The sequence below is a fragment of the Gymnogyps californianus genome, chromosome Z (genome assembly GCF_018139145.2).
Source record: "Gymnogyps californianus isolate 813 chromosome Z, ASM1813914v2, whole genome shotgun sequence".
NCBI lineage: Eukaryota > Metazoa > Chordata > Aves > Accipitriformes > Cathartidae > Gymnogyps > Gymnogyps californianus.
The window spans coordinates 11140083-11159205 of NC_059500.1; the positions used below are offsets into that span (position 1 = coordinate 11140083).

At 43.3% G+C, this 19123-nt stretch overlaps 1 protein-coding gene across 1 annotated transcript in view; it reads right to left on the minus strand.

Annotated features, from left to right (window-relative positions):
• The window catches only part of SVEP1 (sushi, von Willebrand factor type A, EGF and pentraxin domain containing 1), a 129895-nt gene that overhangs the window by 27130 nt on the left and 83642 nt on the right, over positions 1-19123 (minus strand). The window contains exons 29-38 of the mRNA XM_050913002.1: positions 17538-17661; positions 16839-17009; positions 14538-14711; positions 11405-11524; positions 10442-10618; positions 9576-9660; positions 9068-9259; positions 6900-7067; positions 4293-4965; positions 100-2879 (exon numbers count right to left, since the gene is read on the minus strand). Of these exons, the coding sequence (XP_050768959.1) occupies positions 100-2879; positions 4293-4965; positions 6900-7067; positions 9068-9259; positions 9576-9660; positions 10442-10618; positions 11405-11524; positions 14538-14711; positions 16839-17009; positions 17538-17661 (4664 nt within the window). The remainder of the gene's footprint in view (positions 1-99; positions 2880-4292; positions 4966-6899; positions 7068-9067; positions 9260-9575; positions 9661-10441; positions 10619-11404; positions 11525-14537; positions 14712-16838; positions 17010-17537; positions 17662-19123) is intronic.

A 19123-nucleotide genomic window follows, 5' to 3' on the forward strand; every position in this document is an offset into this window, starting at 1 on the left:
CAGGTCTTTTAAAAACTTGCACTAACTGAGGGTACATAAACCTTCCATCTTCATTCCTTCAGAGATTTTATAGAAACAGAATGGCAGCAGCATTCTTACCTGTACTGGACCTTGCTCCCATAGGTGTAAGTGTTCCCAAGAACCTCTGCATTTGGGACAGAAGGTGGTGGGCCACAGCTTAACAGCTCACAGCTTGGGTATGGCTTCTTCCAGACACCAGTCTCCACACAAGTCAGTTCTGGACTCCCCCGCATGACAAAACCCGTCAGGCAGGTATAGATGATGGTGTTCTCATCTGCAGAGCTGCTCCCATTGATAAATGTGTTGGGGATGATGGGTGGAGAGCCGCAGGAAATCTGCCCGCAGCGAGGGAACCCAGAACTCCACTTGCCAGCTGCCTCACAGGTGACTTCAGAAGGCCCTAGCAGTTTGAAGCCCTCCAGGCATTGAAACTGGGCACTTTTGCCACAGCTGAAGTCTGTACCAAGAACAACCCCATTCTGAATCTGTAGTGCAGGACACAGACAGGGCAGGCAAGATGGAAGGCTTCCACTCCAGGAACCATTGGACAAACATTGCCGTAAAGGATTGCCATGCAGCTCGTAACCAGGGAAGCACACATACTGGGCAAATTCCCCATAGGTAAAGCCTGAGCCATTCAGAAAGCCATGGGAGATGTCCTCAGGAGGTCCACAAAGGACTGGCTCACAGTGTGGAGCTTCTGAATCCCAGGTACCATCACTCTGACAGGTAAGCGTAGACGCTCCTTGCAGGCTGTATCCTTCATTGCAGTGATAGTGCACGTCTTTCTTAAAGCCAAAATCTGAGCCACTAATTCTCCCATTGGGAAGAGGCAGCGGCACAGGGCAGGTCACAGCTTTGCAAACTGGAGCGATTCCACTCCAGCTTCCATTTGCAAGGCAGACTCTACTCCTATCCCCATCTAACAGGAAACCTTCATTGCAGCTGTACTCTGTATGTCTCTGGAATGTGTACTCCTCTCCAGTCACCTGACCGTTCTCCAAAACTGGTGGTGGGCTGCAGGAAACAGGAATGCAAATCGGTTCACTGCCATCCCATTTCTGGTTCTCTTGGCATCTCCTCTCTGTGGGGCCATTTAACTGGTATCCAGGATCACACTCATAGTAGACAACACTCCCATACGTGTAGTTCTCCCCTCTCATGTTCCCATTCATAAGCTGGGCAGGTGAGTTGCACATTATTGGTTTGCAATATGGAGCAGTGTTACTCCACTGCCGACTTGGCAAACATAGTCGTGTGTCAGAGCCAACAAGTCTGAACCCTGGCTTACAGGTGTACTGCACCACGCTACCGAGCGTGTTCTCAGTGAAATGTAAAAAACCGTTCTCTGGGGGTGACAGTAAGGTGCACTCTATTGAAACACAGGCGGGGGCAGTGCCATTCCAAGCCCCATCTTCTTGGCAAGCTAGAACAGGGTTTCCCAGCAGCTCATAGCCAGAGTAACATGTGTATAAAATGATAGTTCCAAATAAGAAAGTGGTGAGCTGCATTGCACTGTCCTCCTTCAAGGAACTTCTGAAGTCTTTCAAATTGTCAGCCAGTAACATATGCGAAAGGGAGGGACTCTCTGTAACACTCTCCCGGTCAGAACGTCTTTCCCCATGTCTCACCTGCACGTACTCCCCAAAGTCAATGTGAGGGGGCAGGCCACAGTCTGTTGGGAGGCAGGCAGGTGTGGAGCTAGACCAGCCCAGTTCTTCACAGGTCTGCATGGCAAGGCCAGACAGCTGGAAGCCTGGCACACAGCTGTAAATGACCATGGCCCCATAGCTATAATCTGCACCCTCCACAAAGCCATTCTCGATGGGCTGAGGGGGCTGGCAATTTATGGCTTTGCAGGAGGGAACCTCTGTACTCCAATCCCCTGTCTCTAGGCATCTCAGCGTTTCCTCCCCTTGGAGCTGGAAACCTCTGTCACAGGAATACCTAACAGTCTGCCCATAATGGAAGTTTGTGAATGAGTATTTGCCGTTGAGGATCTTCTTAGGCCTTGGGCATTGAATAGGTTTGCAAGCTGGCCTTCCTCCAAGCCACAGGCCATCTTCTCCGCAGAGGATAGTTGTGTTCCCCACCAGTTCAAAGCCTGGCTTACATGTATAGAGGGCTGTGCTAAGGAAGGTGAGGCCCTGCACATCAACAATGCCATTCTGAATTTCTTCTGGTTGGGGGCACTCCACAGGAATACATTCTGGCAAAGGCAAGCTCCATGAGCCATCAGCCTGGCATCTGATGGTAGACTCACCCTTCAGTAAAAACCCATCCACGCAGATGTATTTCACAGTGCTACCAAAATGAAGGGATGAAGTCAAGGGGTCACCAAAGGGGATGTATGGAGGTGCAGGACACTGTACAACCTTGCAGAAGGGAAAGGAATCATTCCACTGTTGGGAGGGCAAGCATTTCAGTACAGAGGAGCCATGCAAAACATAACCCTCCTTGCAGGAGAACTGTACAACACCGACTTGGTAAGTCACTTCCCTCAAGACCAGCTGGTTTTCTGCCAAGGGTGGTTCTGGACATTTTGTTGGCAGACACTTTGGGCTTTGCTTTTTGCTCCATTTCCCAGACTTCTGACATGTCCAAGAAACATCTCCAATCAGCTCATAGCCTTCATCACAGAAAAACTCAACTTTGGAGCCCATATCAAAAGTTTCTCCTTTGGAGTAGCCATGCTGGATGGGCGGCGGTTTTCCACAGCTGAGGGGAACACAGTAAGGAGGTGATTCACTGTACCATTGCCGATTGGCTTGGCAGGTAAACACTGAGCTCCCAATCATCTGGTAGCCAGACTCACACTGATAATTTGCCTGATTCTCAAAGAAGCGTCCAGTTGTTTCCTGCAAAACAGATAAGACAGGGACATGTCTGAAATGAAGATGCATGATTGAGGCAATAGGAGGTTGATAGGTTGATTTCATTTCTTGTGTTCTCTTAGTCTAGCTTCTAGCTGAATCCTAGACAGCAGTAAAGGCTGCCTGCAAGGGAATGAATGCAAATAACTGACACAGAACGTCTTGCCTCAAATGATGCACTCTGTTGTCAGGAAATCTGGGAGCACCATCAAGAGAAAGCAGGAAATTGAAGGCTTAAAAGGTAAAATCTAGAAAATATTTCCTCTGCTTTCCCCCTTCCCGACCCATGAGGCCAAAACATGTGTAGACAGGAAGACAGAAAAGAAATGGGTCAGGAGAAGCTGCCATGAAATGGCCTATTGTTGTTATGATTCTTTAGCTTACAGGTGTATTCAAGGTGGGAGCCCTCACATGTACTACTACTAGGAGATGTCTATAAGTGCCACATATGCAGCTGCAAGGTCTTGAGCAGGCAGCTGAGCCCCTCAAAGTTGCAAGCTGAGCTCTGACTGAGGTATTAAAAAATGTCTCTAACTGGAATGAATACCTGGAGGAGTGATCCTACCTAAGGAAGACAACAGAAAGTGATATGCATTAATTAGAAGATGTATCTGTGTGGGAGTCTGAACAGAAATTATTGCTATTACTCCTGGAAGCCCATGTAGGAACTGGAATGCAACGCCCCAGTTTTTAGCAAATGCAGATTCCCTGGTGTCTAGATTTAAGGAAGGAGGGGTGATGTTCGGAAGAAAAATGCTTTAAAAATTCAAAGCTAAATCTTTACAATAGTGTTTTTGATCTTCCTTACCACAGTATTACCCTTATGCATCAAAGCACAACTCAGGTTAAGTAGTTGTTACAGGTTTGGGCTGCCACAAGGAAATTTTTAACTTCAGGCATTGCTGCAATGTAATTTGATAAGGAAAGGGAAGTTCTGATTTCAGTAAAGAAGTGTGCTTGCATCAAAAGGAGAAAAATTATCCCAGGGTGATTTATCTATTGCAAATCAGATTTTTTTTCATAGCAGTGAAAAGAGCAAGGCTTGTGAACTGGCAAGAGTACTTCAAATGTCTCCAAATGGCACTGGAAAGCCAGCCATGGACCAAACAAATGAAGAGTAAGACATTAAGGAAATCAATCGATTGTCATATGGCATCTTCAGTCTCCTAACCGAAAACCCACTTTAAGATAGGAAGTCCCATGGAAGTGTCCATGTTTTTCAGACATGATTCTGCTGCAAATCCACCCATTTTTCCCATTGCTTATTCCATCCAGTCACGTGCTTCCTCAATTTTAACAGGAGAGCAAAACAGAAGAAAGAAAACCCCAACAGCGGCAATTGTCAAGACATATTCAGTTTGCTATGGTACCAGGCAGATGAGAAAACTCATTCTGTACCTTAATAAAGCCATTCTCAAGCTGCGGTGGTTCTCCACAGGACACTGGGTGGCATGTGGGCAAACTGCCACTCCAGTTGCCAGTGGCCTCACAGGTCCGCTTCTTCTCTCCCTTGATGTAGAACCCCTTGTTGCAGCTGTAAGCCACCACTGCTCCGAAGCTGTAGTTAGCCCCACTGGCATAGCCATTGCTAATGTGGGGAGGCTCTCCGCAGCGAACAGGGATGCACTGGATGCTCAAAGGAGAAGGACTCCATTGGCCCCCTCGAAGGCACTCGATCTTGGCTGAAGTGTTCAGAACAAAGCCTTCCATGCACTTGAAGCTCACGATGGAGCCAGCTGCAAATCTGGCTTTACTAATGGACTCCAGGATGCTGTATGAGACGGTGGATGGCTTTTCACAGAAATCAGCTATGCAGTGGGGCATCTCCCTGCCCTCTGGAGGCACCCACTTCCCTTCTGCATTGCAAAGCAGCTGAGAGTTATCAGCCAGGCTGTAGCCATCCGAGCAGAAGTAATAAGCTATATCACCAAAGAGGCGGTGGCCACTCTCTGGTGATGCATTTTCCACATGGGGTGGTTCATCACAGGATACTGCCAGGCACTGCTGGTGGCTCACACTCCACTCGCCGCTGGCTAAGCACTCTACGGTTGCAGGGCCAACTAACGTGTAACTGTGGATAAGGAAACCACATAGGAAGTCAAAAAGACAAGCATTGTCAAACACCATCTAGTTTCCTGAAGCCCATGCAGTACGAGCTTGCTTGCTAGCACCCCGGAAGAATAGGATCCTTTACAAAAGCTATGATCAACTTCAAAAAGAAAATCTTAAAGCCTACATGCCCATGGGTGAGGTATCACAATGAGGGATATCCTAGCACACCTTGTGTATATTGCTTCTCTCTCGTCTGTCCATCGGATTACCATTCCTGAACTTCCATTTTGGTTGAAACTCCTACAACAAACCTAGTATTGTGCTGTGCCAGTCCATACAATCCTCAAAGAAAGGATCCCACCAAGAAATTCTTCCCCTTTAGCAGAACTGAATGGAGAAGAAAGAGATGAAAAGCCCATAAAGGCCTTTTGGGTTCCTGTATCAGCCCTATCAATCTATTTTCACACTTGGAAGCAATGAGAAATTCCTTAGTGAGTGACCCAGAGATGCTCTTGCCAATAATGCACATGGCAATTTTGTAACAACTTTTTCCTAAAAACGCACTGTAAAAATTGTTATAAAAGCCAACAAAAAAAATAATGCTGAGTAAGAAAAAAATTTGTTTTTTATAATGAAATTCTACCACATGATTACTGTTAGTGTAGTTGTATTTCTCTAATCTGTCTCTGGGATGCCGTGACAGGCATTACTCCATGCTGCTCATCACCCCACTTAAAACCCTGCTGCTTAAATATGCAACAGTATAGTCACAGTACCTGTGACTATCTTCTTCTTCATTTTTGAAATCTCTTTGGTGTGCTCTCACAGAAAGCAAAGAAACAGTAACTACTGCAGAGTTCCCCATGACTCTTTCCAGCTGCAGGCTGGAAACTGGTTGTTCAGATTTTGATGGCAACATCTGTAAAAGTACTTTGTCTTGTTTGCAGGATTTGTTTTCAAAGCCTCATGACTGGATTCCAGAAAAAGAGCCTATTATGTGCCAGTGTTTAATATGATCCACTCTATTCATTGTCACAGACGGCTGTGACCCTTTTTAAATGCTGCTATCCTTTCCCATTTAAAATGCTTGCACAGGGAAGAGAAGCAGCTTTTGAAATCATAATACAGTCAAGAAAACAGAATAAAGATGTTTTGCTTCAATTATCTTTCAAATAATATTGCAAAGCCAGTTCATAAGAAAAATGCTGGCTTATCAATCTACCTTTTTACGTCAAGAAGGAGCAGAAAATCCTCCAGTCACTTAGAGCCTGACCTGGCAAAAGCTCAGCATACCTGCTCTGCCTTTTGGACAGAACAGTTTCAAGAAATTCAATGGGACTGCTCACAGGCTGTAAAGATAAGCATGTGCAAAGATTCTTGCAGGATCAGAGTCCAGCATTACATTCATGCTCTACATCATCAAAATGGAGCCTCATCTTTGATGAAATATGGTCCGAAAAGGTCACTACACTGAGTAGACGGAAATTAAAGAAAAATAATGCACCTCAATAAACAAGGAGTCACAGTTTTAAGGAAGCAGAATTTACAACACCAGAACAGACAGTTCTCAAAACACACCAACAGCTTTCTTACAGCCTGAAGAAACATGGGGAATTCTTTATGATCAGGGCCTTGGGTTTACCACAGAAGTACTAGTTCTGTAGTAACTCCAAGGGAGAGCACTTCCTATTGAATTGGTCTATCATTCCCCATGACTCCTGTCCATTCTCCTCTTCCAGAGTGTATTCAGCTGCCGTGAAACTACCTTAAGAAATGCCTATGTGTCCTGTACTAACTTGACAGCCCACCAAAAAATCTCCATCACATTTAATTTCCAGAGAGTTAAGACAGAAGCAGTAAAAATGAATTAGTGTGCAGTTATAAAGGACTTGTGAAGCAGTGCACCAATTTTACTTGTCCTGACTATTAGTCCAGTAGTGCTAATCTACATACCCTTCCTTACACGTGTAAGAGACGGTGTTTCCAAAAGTAAAGTTATTTCCATTGATGACTGCGTCTTTGATGGCAGGAGGGGATCCACAAGAGACAATGTTGCAAGCTGGAGGTGTGCTGTTCCAGTTCCCTGAAGATGCACAGACAAGTACAGAAGGTCCCTGAAGGCTGAGACACAAAGATCGTTATTAAGGCTGCCATTTCAGTCCAGGTGAGGAACAGAGAGGGAAAGATGTGCTTTGCTTCTCACTGACTTCCTGGCCCCAGTGAAACCAAGGGGAGTCTCTCATTGAGTTCAGTAGAGGCCAGAATCTCACCCTCTGTTCATGAAAAAACACTGCTGATGCTGTCAGAAGAGCTGGTCTTCAGATTATTTTGAAGAGAGAGCTCGTGGAATTCATGCGGAGCCTCAATGCATTGTGCAGACACACATATAACTTCTGCTGTAGCTTTGCCCATCTTTGAGCCACAAAAGAAAGTCATGGGGTGCTTAAAGATTTATTTAAGCTTAAAGATTTACTTGTATGCCATCAACATCATGCCAATCTTGAGACTTGCAGCTAGGCCTCAGTCTGAGACCTGATTCACTCAAGGACTTAAACACTATCTTCACTCAGAAAACTGAAGGAAATGCTCCTGTTCAGGTTTGTTTACAAAAAGGCATTCAGTTCCTTCAGGAGGTAAAGGATTGTGCTTGAGTGAATGGCCACATACATTTGAAGTTGATGGTATTTTTTAGTTTCCTTAGCTGAGGGAACAGCAATGCATTGGTACAAAAGGTGTGACTCAGTTGTCTAAACAGAGGTATTCAACACCACCGTGAGATGTCCTGGGTGAAGCCCCTGGCTTCCAGCTGCTATGTCAGCTGGCTATGGATTCCCAGTAGGTCCCATGTCATACCTGAGAGCCCTACACAGGTGCGTTTGATTCCCTACAATTTAGTCTCAAATACTATTAGACTCCCATGTTGAGTTGACTGAAATGAGCTCCAGGGTTAATGGAAGAGAACAACGCTGACCTGTAAAGCCCTCACAGATATGGTACAGGTCCTTGTCAGGACAGTGGGCTCTGACCTCTGCTTGTGGCAATACTTTTAAGACAAAAAGAACATAAGAGGTGCTTGAAGGAAGAGACTGGGTCCACACTTAGGTCCCGAAATAATGCATAAGAGGGACACTGTTTGGGAGGGCTTCTCCTGGAGTGGTGACCAGAGAAGAGAGGACTTCTCTCACCAAGCTATGCTAGACAGGTAAACAGAAAGAGTCACAACTCATGTGGTATTTGCTGCCTATATGTCCTAAGTCCATGGTCAAAAAACTCACTGACATTGGTAAAAACACTGCCTGGTTTAGTGGGGTACAGATAAGCCCACACTGTGAATCTACAACTTAACACTACACTGGACTGCAGCTGAGGTATCCATTTGTATTAACATGATTAAAACATTCACCAAATGAGCACACCTAACCTACCTGCCTGCATCTGGACAAGGGAATGCTTGCACAGGAAAATACAGAAAAAATTCAGACTTAAAGAGGTCCATACGAGACTGCTTAAGTCAGAGTAAATCTGCTAGAGGTACAAGCAGATATTAGGAGAGGCAGAAACTTGGACATAAAGCCACATCCTTGGATATAGCATTACTGTATTAATTTTTAATTGCAGCATATTAAACATATGTTTCCAATATAATTGCTTAGAAATGTAAAACAGAATAAAAGCCTAGAATAAGTAACTACTACAAAGAGTTCAAGGACTAAATTAGTGTCTTCCAGAAGGTTCTTTCACCAAAGGCATTGTAAAACAATAGCAAAAATAATATTGCTAAAGCTGTAGGAGTATGATAATCTTTAAAGACAAATGAGAACTTTCGAAAATAATGACAACTATTTTTCTGAATATTCAAAATATGTCTTTGAACTTGATGGTAAAATGAAAGCATTGCAGATATATATTTATATAGCAAATCCTGAATGACCTTCTTGAACGGCTCCAATTTAGGATGAAATACAGAAAGTACCTTCAGGACATAAAGAAGTCTTTTTAAATTCTGTTTTAGTATTTTATCTTTCTGAGCAATGATTCCAGCTTTGTGTCTTTCAGACATAAGTTGGACCTTCTAGCATGCATGCCACCTGCATTTGGCTCAGGAACGTTTCTGCATTTACCTGTATCCATTGTCACACGTGTATGATACAGAGGAAAGGTAGGTTGTGCCACTGAGTGTGTATTTTCCATTGCTGATACCCTGTGGGGTAGGACAAGTCACCATTTCACAGGAGGGGGGAGGATGATTCCAAGTGCCACTAGCAAGGCACAAAATTTCCTTTTCACCCACTAAGTGGTATCCATCATTGCATCTGCGTTAGAAGAAAAGAAGTGCTATGAAACACAGAGTGCTTTTATGCACAACATAAACAGCCACCCCTTTTGTGTCTTCATCCACACCTGCATACACCATCTTTCTCTGCAGGGCATAGAGAGGTAGTACTGGAGTAACCATTCAGCTCTGCTAGTGAATAGCTACAGCTATAACCAAATGTCTTCCCATTACTTTAATCCCATCTTGCTCCTCTCCTTCATTTCAACCATTCTCTCAATTCAGCCATGCTCTCATTTGTTGCCAGATTCTCAATCAATTATTAATATAGCACTTCAAACATATTGAATTCCTACCTGTACACCACCTTATTGTGGTATGTAAAATTTGAGCCCAAAATGGCACTGTTTTCTGGAATAACTGGACCACCACAGGATATAGCTTTAAAAAGACAGGATCACAAGAGAGGTTGATACAACACAAATAAAAAAGAACAGAAAATCAGGATTTGCTTTGTTTTCTCTAAATAGGTTTGAAGAAGTGTAAAGCCCTAGGCAACATCGGGTTCTTGACTAAGCTATAATTGACATGTAGGGCTCTTTATCCGACTTCACGTTACTGAGAAATTGGACTAACTGGAAATAGGTTGTTAATAGTCAAACCACATGCTTGGCTGTCAAGAGGACTCCATATCCACCCCTCCCTATGGACAAAGTAATTGTTTTCTTGACATTGTCTTTGTCACCCCTTCATTTTACCCTGTGCTTCACCTCATTAGTTCTGGTTTTCTAAAGAAACAATTTCTGCAGTTATACCATGTATATGTACGTGCACCAGCCTGTCCTCTATGGTTGCTTTTTATCCACTGAAACACAGTTAACGATCTTTAAGACATTAAGTTCCCACAAGTTCCTTGAAAAGGGGAGGCTAGGTGGAGAAGAAAGACTTTTAATGCTTACATTAAAATGAGATGAGTTTACGCCTTTGACACCTTGGTGAATCTGCATAAGAGAGTACCACTATGAATATGACAACTGTTGGAAAAGCTTCAACTGGTGCTTACATCTCTTAAGACAACAGAGACTTCAACACTGAGACCCAGGTCTGCTAGGACAGGGTTTCATTAGCTGCCATGGTCTCTAAAGGCTCTACACTACTACTTTCCCCCTTCCATCTCTCTAACAACACATATTACAATATGAATTCTCCCCAGGAACCACACCTTCACAATATGGTATTGGGTGGCTCCACTCTCCAGACTCCATGCATGTAAGTTTAGTCATTCCTGTCAGCTGAAATCCTTCTTCACAGGAAAATGTTACTTCACTGCCAACACTGTAAGTGTCCCCATATAAATGGCCATGGTCTGGATTTCCTGGATTACGGCACTTCACCGGTTCTGAGGAGAAAGAGAGAAACTATCAATAACATAACTAAGTACCTGGTTTTATAAACATGTTGCAGGAGATATCCTTGGGAATTTTCTGAAAGTAGGAAGGCAGAGCACGTGGAAAACACTCATAAGTAGTTTACAGCCTTACCAGCTTTTCTCTGTTATATATGTAAGTGACAGGCACTGAAGACTCGTGCAAGTAAGCTACTCTTGATATGGAAGAGCCCTCTGTAACTGAGTTTGCATTCAATGTCAGAAGCAAACACATCTTGCAGTCATTTTTCCCTCTGTGAGGGAAAGCTCATTCCAGCATGTCCAGCCCTAAACAGGAAATCAGCTCAGCTACCTTTTATCCCAATCTATGCCACTGTCTTGTCATCTTCATGCAAAGTTACCTTGCTTAACATTTCCACAGGCAGCTCAAACCCTACTCAGATGCCTGTATTCAAATATTTCTTCACTGCACAGCTCTGCTCTGAGAAGTGACACATTGTGGCATGCAGCCTTCCCAGGTCTTCAGCACATGTGCTCCATGTGCAAGAGGATTTTGCATGTGTGTATGTCTCGGACCAGAATCCCAATGGCTCCACAGGGAGAGGTAAGCTCTTAAGAAACAAAAGGAGACACTTCATCACAGCATCATTCAGGCCAAAGTGGTCTGGAGATGAGAGCATGCCTGCCCTGTCCCTCCCTAGATATCAGTTACTGGCAACTGTCTTCCACAGTGGGAGGCAGGATACTGGCCTCTACAGAACCTTGGAAAGGCTAGCCTGATGTTTTTCTTTCCCATACCTGCACATTTTTTACCATCTCCTGTGTAAGGAGGGATGCAAGTGCAAACATAGGATCCATTTGTGTTGAGACAAGATGCATGCTCATCGCAGTCTGATCCAACAGCGCATTCATCAACGTCTACAAAAAAGAAACACAAAAAAGATGTCTCTAGGGTGGTATTCGTAATAAGCATCTGCTTTAAATTTCTGTCTCACTGTCAAGAGGAATCGCTTTAATTAGTATAATTAAAAATCACTCTTACTTCAATCACATTTTTGATGCACCAGTAAAAATATTTAATATTTAAATTAATATTTATGCTTTCTATCTAACTTACTATACAATATTGTGAACTGCGAGAAAATCAGAGACAAATCCTGTTAACCTTCAGTCAATACTTCCACAAAAAGTATCTAGTTTCCAAAGAAAGTAAAAGAATAGACATCGTAACTCATGTGCTGTTACTACTAGTTTGGACAGACATTATGAGGGAGGACTTCTGCATTAAACACTTGCTTGGGAAATCCTCTCTATCTCAAACTTCCCACCTGTAAGACAGGAAAACTTAGCCAAGAGGGCAAACACTCTGAAAGTAAAATATGATTAAAGCCCCATCTTTGCTGAAGAGAATTACATTAGACTAGGAATGAGAAGTGCCTGCAGTTGCCAGAAAAGTTAAAATGAGTTCAAAATATATTAGTCATTATAATTAACTATTTATACGATAGTAGTGCCTAGAAATGCCACTTCATTTATGCTCCATGGGGCTTGGTACTGTACAGCAAAAAAATCCCTCACTCCAGAATACTTCATATCAGCTTTCAAATCCTGACTGTACAGAAGTGTTCTTGGTATGTAAACAATGAGTCATAAATTGCAATGGGTCAATTCCGAAGTATCTAATTGAAAAATTCTGGTATCAGGGATTATTCTTTATATAAGCAAGACTGTTAGAGATAGATAGAACAATTCTTCATTTAAAAGTCCTGCTGCAGGACAGCTGTTGAACTAGGTATACCATGCAGGCATACAGCTGGAGTTCTTTGCCCATTTCCAGGCAAAAAAGCAACTTGGCTAAAAAAGCAACAAAATTTACTGAATTGGTGTGTTTATTCTTCACTGCTGAATGAGTCTGGCCGCTATGAAAAGAACTCAACAATGTTCTGAAAAGAAGACAAATTTCTTTCTGACATGCAAGATGAAAACTGCACGTTAAAATCAAAACAGTTGCCAATTACACAAGCATCAGGAGAATGCAAAGTGCTACCACAGCAGAACTGGAATCACTGCTCCTCCTGTAATGTCTTGTAAGGCAAGGAAGAGTGAAAGGACACTATGAATCAGATCCATAACAGAGCAAAAGGAATGCCCCAGGGCATAGGCGTGCCAGGCTTTGTTAGCACCTGCCTGGAGCATGAATCAGAAAGGTAAAGGGTGGGTCAGGGTGCCAAAGCCACTTGCTTTCATTTTCCCCTTAGTCTACTCTGCTTTGAGAGACAGGACAGGCTGGAAGGTGGGGCACAGGGCTTTTCCTTCTCAACATCATCCTTCCTACTGCACAGATATCGAACTATTTGGACAGCCTTGCAGCATCTGCTCTGAGCCTGCTCATCTTTAGGCCTTGGTATAAGGTGCAAAGGTGAAAAGCAAAGAGAGGAACAACAGACTAGACGGTCTGTTTGGAGGTTCTGAAGGAGTCCTGGTAGACAGGATGCTATGAAAGCAGATGGATCCTACTCCAAAGTGAATTTTGGCAGAACTAAAAAACTGTTGGCTTTTCTTTTGCTCATCTTGACTGAAAAAATTATGTGCTATTCCCACGTAAAATTAAGAGTCAAATCAAACACAAATCTTTCCAGGTTGTTACCCCACAACTCCCATGTTAGGCATGACTAAGACAGCAGCAATCCAAGTACACCTAGCTAGTGGATTCCAGCAGGGATCTGCTGGAGACATGGCCCTACAAGAACAGTCACACCCAGTCCTCTGTATGCAGCACAATGCTGGTCTGTCTCATCTTTCAGCTCCTGCAGCTGCATCTGGTACATCAGACCCAGCTGACCAGGAAGTAAGTTACGGTGTGGCAACTACATGAACTGTGTCCATAAGTGCACTCCCAGCCCTCTCAATGCTGCAGCTCCTTCCTGACAGGCATGTGTGACTGACCAATAAATCCCCACAATGGAAGAAGGCTCAGAGGAGATGGGCAAAGGTTGATCTGCCCATGAAGCTCAGGGAATAATGTGGGGTGTGACCGACCACTGCTATTACAAAGAAGCTGACCTAACACAAGGGGACAGGAAGGTGGCCTTTGTTTTAGGTAAACAGCTATCAACAGTTGAGTGGATCAACAGGTGGTGTAAATGCTTCTCCCTGAGTTCATTGAAAGAGTGCGAATGTCTCCCTGAGTTAGCCAGACCAGCATGGAGGGGAACTGAATACGCGGCTCAGGCCAACATAAAGTATAAAAACCAGACAACTAGCAATAGGCTTGAGCTGGCTTCAACCCACATGTTCATTCCTAGCTACTGGGAACGCCCAGTGTCATGACAGTGAGCATATTATAGAGACTGGTAATGGGAAACACGTTGGTATTGTGATTGAACTGTGTATGGCAATTGCTGTATTTTGCTAAGTGTAACTTGCATTCATTTGTATTGTGTTACGCAGTATACTTTGTATCACTCTGCTAAATCAGAAATCCTGTGCAGCATCAACTATCTTCACATAAGTAAATTTGATATTAAATATTACAACCTCCACATGTGGAACGTCTAAAAGAACCTAGTCAGAGAGTATGGGACACTGACAGTGTGCTGAAGCACAGGGAAATGCACAGGTTAGGAGCAGAGAATGCAAGGACTCCAGGGCTAAATGAACCTGGAAGGACAGAGGCTGGGAGTGCAATGCAGGCTTATTAAGTACAGGGTGTGGGGCATAGAAGAGGACTGACAGAGAAAGGTGCCAGGATGTAGTTTTGGTTTCACATAATGCTGAGCATGGTATTTCAGAAATGTGAATATTTTGGAGTGTGATTTCTGAGACTCTGGTCAGCCTTCACAATTTCAGAATGAAATCCCACCCAAACCCAAGGGCACAGGAGAAGTGCAAGATCGCTAGCCCATGCAGCCACACGTATGGCACATCTCACCAAGGCAAGATGGTGAAATGCTGTTCCAGCTCCCATTGTCCAGGCACAACATCCTGGAGTCGCCCAACAAATAGTAGCCATTGTTGCAGTGATAGGTAACGGTACTGCCAGCAAAAAAGTCCTCAGCTGAATAAAATCCATTTTCTAAAGGTAGAGGCACTCCACAGCTGATTCCTGCAACATGAATGAAAAGAGGGCACATCAGCAGAGCAGACACAGATCAACTTCAGAATAATTCCACGAGAGCCACCACCAGAGATTTCTTCACTGCAACTGTGGAATCCTGTCCGCAAGAGGGCCTTTTCTGAGGTAGCTAATTGATTCCAGGTCCGGTGGAGGGTCTTGTTTTGTGGGCACTTGTCAATCAGAGACTGAGCGGGACTCTCCAGCTCCTGCTATTCTGCTAGCTCTGGAGGAGACATCTGTGACTAAGATCTAAGCAGATGCCCTTCAGTCACAGGACACTTCCCCTGATAATCAATGATCCTTGGTGAGTTTTAAGGAACAAGGAAAAGTAAGTTTGCCTCCATGGAAGTTCCTGTTATTTCCCTTCACTGAAAAACAAGCTCAATGTTACTGTGTTTGAACACTGCAAAACTACCTAACAGATTACGGCTAAGAGGTTACAGTACTGGTCTGAGACCAGGGAGTGCATGAACGATGGAGAGATTGGAACTGGCCTCATGTACAACCTTGGGCACCACTTTGACTTTGACTATAGTAAATAAGCCCTTCTGATCCCAGCTGTGCCAGCAGAAGGCATCACTGTACCTACCTGCCGGAGGCTGCTATTTATTCTAGCAGAGCTGCTTCTGTGCATCTTCGTTTCAATTGAGATGACATGAACTTATTCCAACAGCTACACAGCTCATCTTTGTAACTACATGGATTGTAGCAACTCCTTGCTCCCCAGCCGTATGCAAGGATCATACAATAAGACACTGTGAAGTGTTTAGAGCTCATGGTAACGGAAGCCAAGTACTTGCTGTAGAGGGATAGAACTGAAGAGCCTGTAACAAAGACAGGCTGTCAGGGGATGGGGACCTGTGGTTTTGGGGGTCTTTGGTAGCAGGAAGAGGCAAAGGATCCTGGTGGGTGAAGGCAGTGATTACAATGAGCCTGATTCAGTCAGTAGAAGAACCTTTTCTGTACCACACCTTCCACTATAAACGCTGTAGTTCTTGATGCAGAAAATAGCTCTGTTCAACCCACTTTCATTCATCAGGTACTTGTGGAACAGGCCGAGAAAGGCCAGTCGGTGAGTCTCGCCCTCATTCACTCACCATGTTTGTGGCACGTCAACCCTGTTCTGTCTGAGCTCTGTGCTCAACAGGTAAAACTGCCTGGCCCAATACAGAGAAATCAGATGACAACAATAACAGGATTCTGGTGGCTTGTCACTGATAGCACATCAAGAAAGAGCAAAGCTGCCTCTGCCAGTGAACTGACGCTCTGCCCAGCAGGACTTGCTTTTGGGTAAATCCTCACATGCATGCTATTCTTTAGGCAGAAGAGGAGACAGATCCTGGATTTGTGCTACGAACAACTGAATGAAGAAGACAACATAAAAATCACATCAAATCTAGATCAAACTATTTTAAAAGTATTTTTAACAAATTTGATGATTTTCCCCAAACTACTGATCAATTTTGGGATCAGACAATACCTACTTCTGGAGCTAATTTACTGTTCCGCTGAAATGAAAAATATAGTCAGCTCCAACACATGCAACTGCAGTCGCATGTGCAGTCACAGCAGAGGAGAACCAAAGAAAAGGAGAAGGCAGGAGCAGGAAAGCAGGACTCAAAGAACATTGGCAACCTGAATGTATGCAGCCCAGTTTCTTAGAAGAAATCCTGTAAGTCTTGGAGCACTTCTAAGTCCTAACAGAAATTTCTGCTGCCTTTAAAGAAATTACTCTATAGCGTATTAATGCCAAGGCTTTTACTTCAAACCTGACATTCTCAGTGACACTTGAAAAGATATTCTAGCATTTCCTGTGCATCTTCCACACTCCTGGTGCCACTGGGGAGGAAAGCTCAGAGTATCAGATTGCTGATCCAAATAGACCCCCTTCTGCCCTGGGCATTAGAAACTGACTGAAAAAAGTGGCAGAATCCCATCGTGGTGTAGCTCCTGCTCAGTAAAACATGAGTTTAGTTTTAAGCATATATGTATATGCTGTAACATGGATGGATTCAAGTGCATCATAGCTGCAGGGATAAACAGGCCATGAATAGTGACAGGGTCCAAATAAAAGCTAGGGTTTCCTAATCCTGCCAGCCCACTGAGACAACTCACTTTCACAGCGGGGAAAAGGCCGTGTCCACTGTCCCAGGTTAAGGCAGTGTTGAACAGAGTTTCCCACTATCTGGAAGCCTGGGTCACAGGAGAGGCTCACTTTTGACCCTGGCTTTAAATCAGCAGAAGAGGCCCGCAGATGTGGTATGGATCCTTGCAAAGACGGACAGTCTGTGGACAAAATATATGCATACAGTAAGAGATACAGCTATGTGCTGAAAGGAATAAATTTGTTATCTGATTGTTTGATCCTGTATAAGTTTATCCAGGAGAAAGCTTTGGGAAGTGTTATGTATGCTACATCCTGCTCGGGTTCAAAGGGTTTTGAGAATCATCAACATACAACATCAGAAAAAGAATCTGTAGGAAAAGAGGTGAAGAGGCAGTAGGTATTTTAATACCATCCAATTATTTTTAGAATAAAAGACAAGAAAAACTTCTTTCTGACCGAACACCATCTTCACTCTTTCCCCATCTCAATTCAGGAAGCAATAAATCTCTGTCAGAGATTCCAATGAACTTTTGTTACAAAATCCTGGAATTTGAGGAATGAAGGACTGAATGTTCTAACTGTCAAATTATGAAAATAATTTATTCAAGGTTAGTAGGGCAAAGGCTGCAAGCTAGCATATTTGACCTCATAAAAAAGTCTTATAATATTGTTCAGAAAAAAAGGGTTCTAAGAAATAAAGTTCTAACCAGCACAAAATATACTCTTGTAATCTATCTTCACTCTTCCAACAACTCCTGGCAGGAAATCTGGCCAGGCTAGTACATTTCCTTTTTGGAGTTCTTCTGGACAGGATGTAGCCAGAGATTTTACCTATGGATTTAAAACAGTTGATTAGGTGCTGTTTAAGGACCACGTAGGAAATGAATGTAAAAAAATATTCCTTCCATGTCTGCATGCAACACTAGAACAAATCATTGAATAAGCGATGTTCATCCTTTCTAGCACAAGAGGCTTCTAGTTGAACTACTTGTTACTCTGTACTTATAAGCCAGCTAGCTGTGGACAGGCATGTACTGAGGCAATACCTGAAGGAATACTTGTCATACAAGCAAAGTATAAAACATAGTTCTTGAAAAACAACTGCATTTGTTAGCGTGAAAGAAAAATGTATTTATGTCACAGAAAAAGGCAGATATGAGAATGCAACCTGAAGAGAAAACTTGATATATTTGCAGAAAAACATCAAATAGGAGCCAAAAGGAACTTAATGTTGAAGATCTGCATTTCGCACACTCTGCTAGCACTGCACCATGTTTAAGGAACAGAAACACAAAAAGGAGAAGTTTAATAAAGCAATTCGTTGTTTCCAGGACAAGAATTTCGTGAATTCAATGCACTAGGCTCTTCAAAACACTGCAGGCAAGGCCTACCCACAACAATACTACCAGCAGTATTGGCATTGACTTCAACGAAAGCAGGACAGGGCCATAACTAACCATGTACTGAATCAGGAATTATATAGGCAAACTAAGGATAGGAGAAAGAAAGGAACACACTGTTGGATGAACAGCGGATTAATATCTTGAGAGCAGATCTGGTCAAATATCTTTGATGGAGAAGTTTTCCATTTAAAACATAACTCCATTAATGGCACCACTAGGGGTTTTTTTTGCATTCTCACTGCAAGAAACTGAAATGCCAATGGGAATCCTTAAGCTGTTTCAGTATTGTATTTTAAGGTAAAAAAAAATTATTTCAATACGGTAAAAATATTTCTACTTCTTTACTGTGACTCTGGGAATCTATTAAACACAGTAACATTATTATATTTCTATCTGGCAACCAACAGAAGGAACTTGGGGACTACGACCCCAGATGGCACAGCACTTTTAAGCTATTCAGACACCAGTGTAAATCATATGCAATAGTAAGAATACGCAGACAGACCCTTAATGATGGGATGTCACATAAATATTCCATAGTGGTCCCCTGGAAGGAGCTCAGACGTCCTGACCCCAACATTTGTAAAAAAGAAGGCCATCTAGTTCCATTGGGGACTCGGAGATTTCTGCTATATGAAAGTGTTTTAAAACTGTAAATGAAAGACCAGGGCTTTGGATTCACTCTGCATTGCCTTTGTTCACTGTAACTCCAGGAACAGAAAGGAAACACAGTCCCAGAAGGTGACTGGCACTAAGGTATATTATTGGCACAGTACTCCCCGTTACGTTTCTCCCTATCAGGGCAGCCGCAATCATATCTCAGCCATGGAACTGCTGAAAAAAACATGTGTGTCCTGAGGCGGACAAATGCACAGTAAAGGGATAATTAA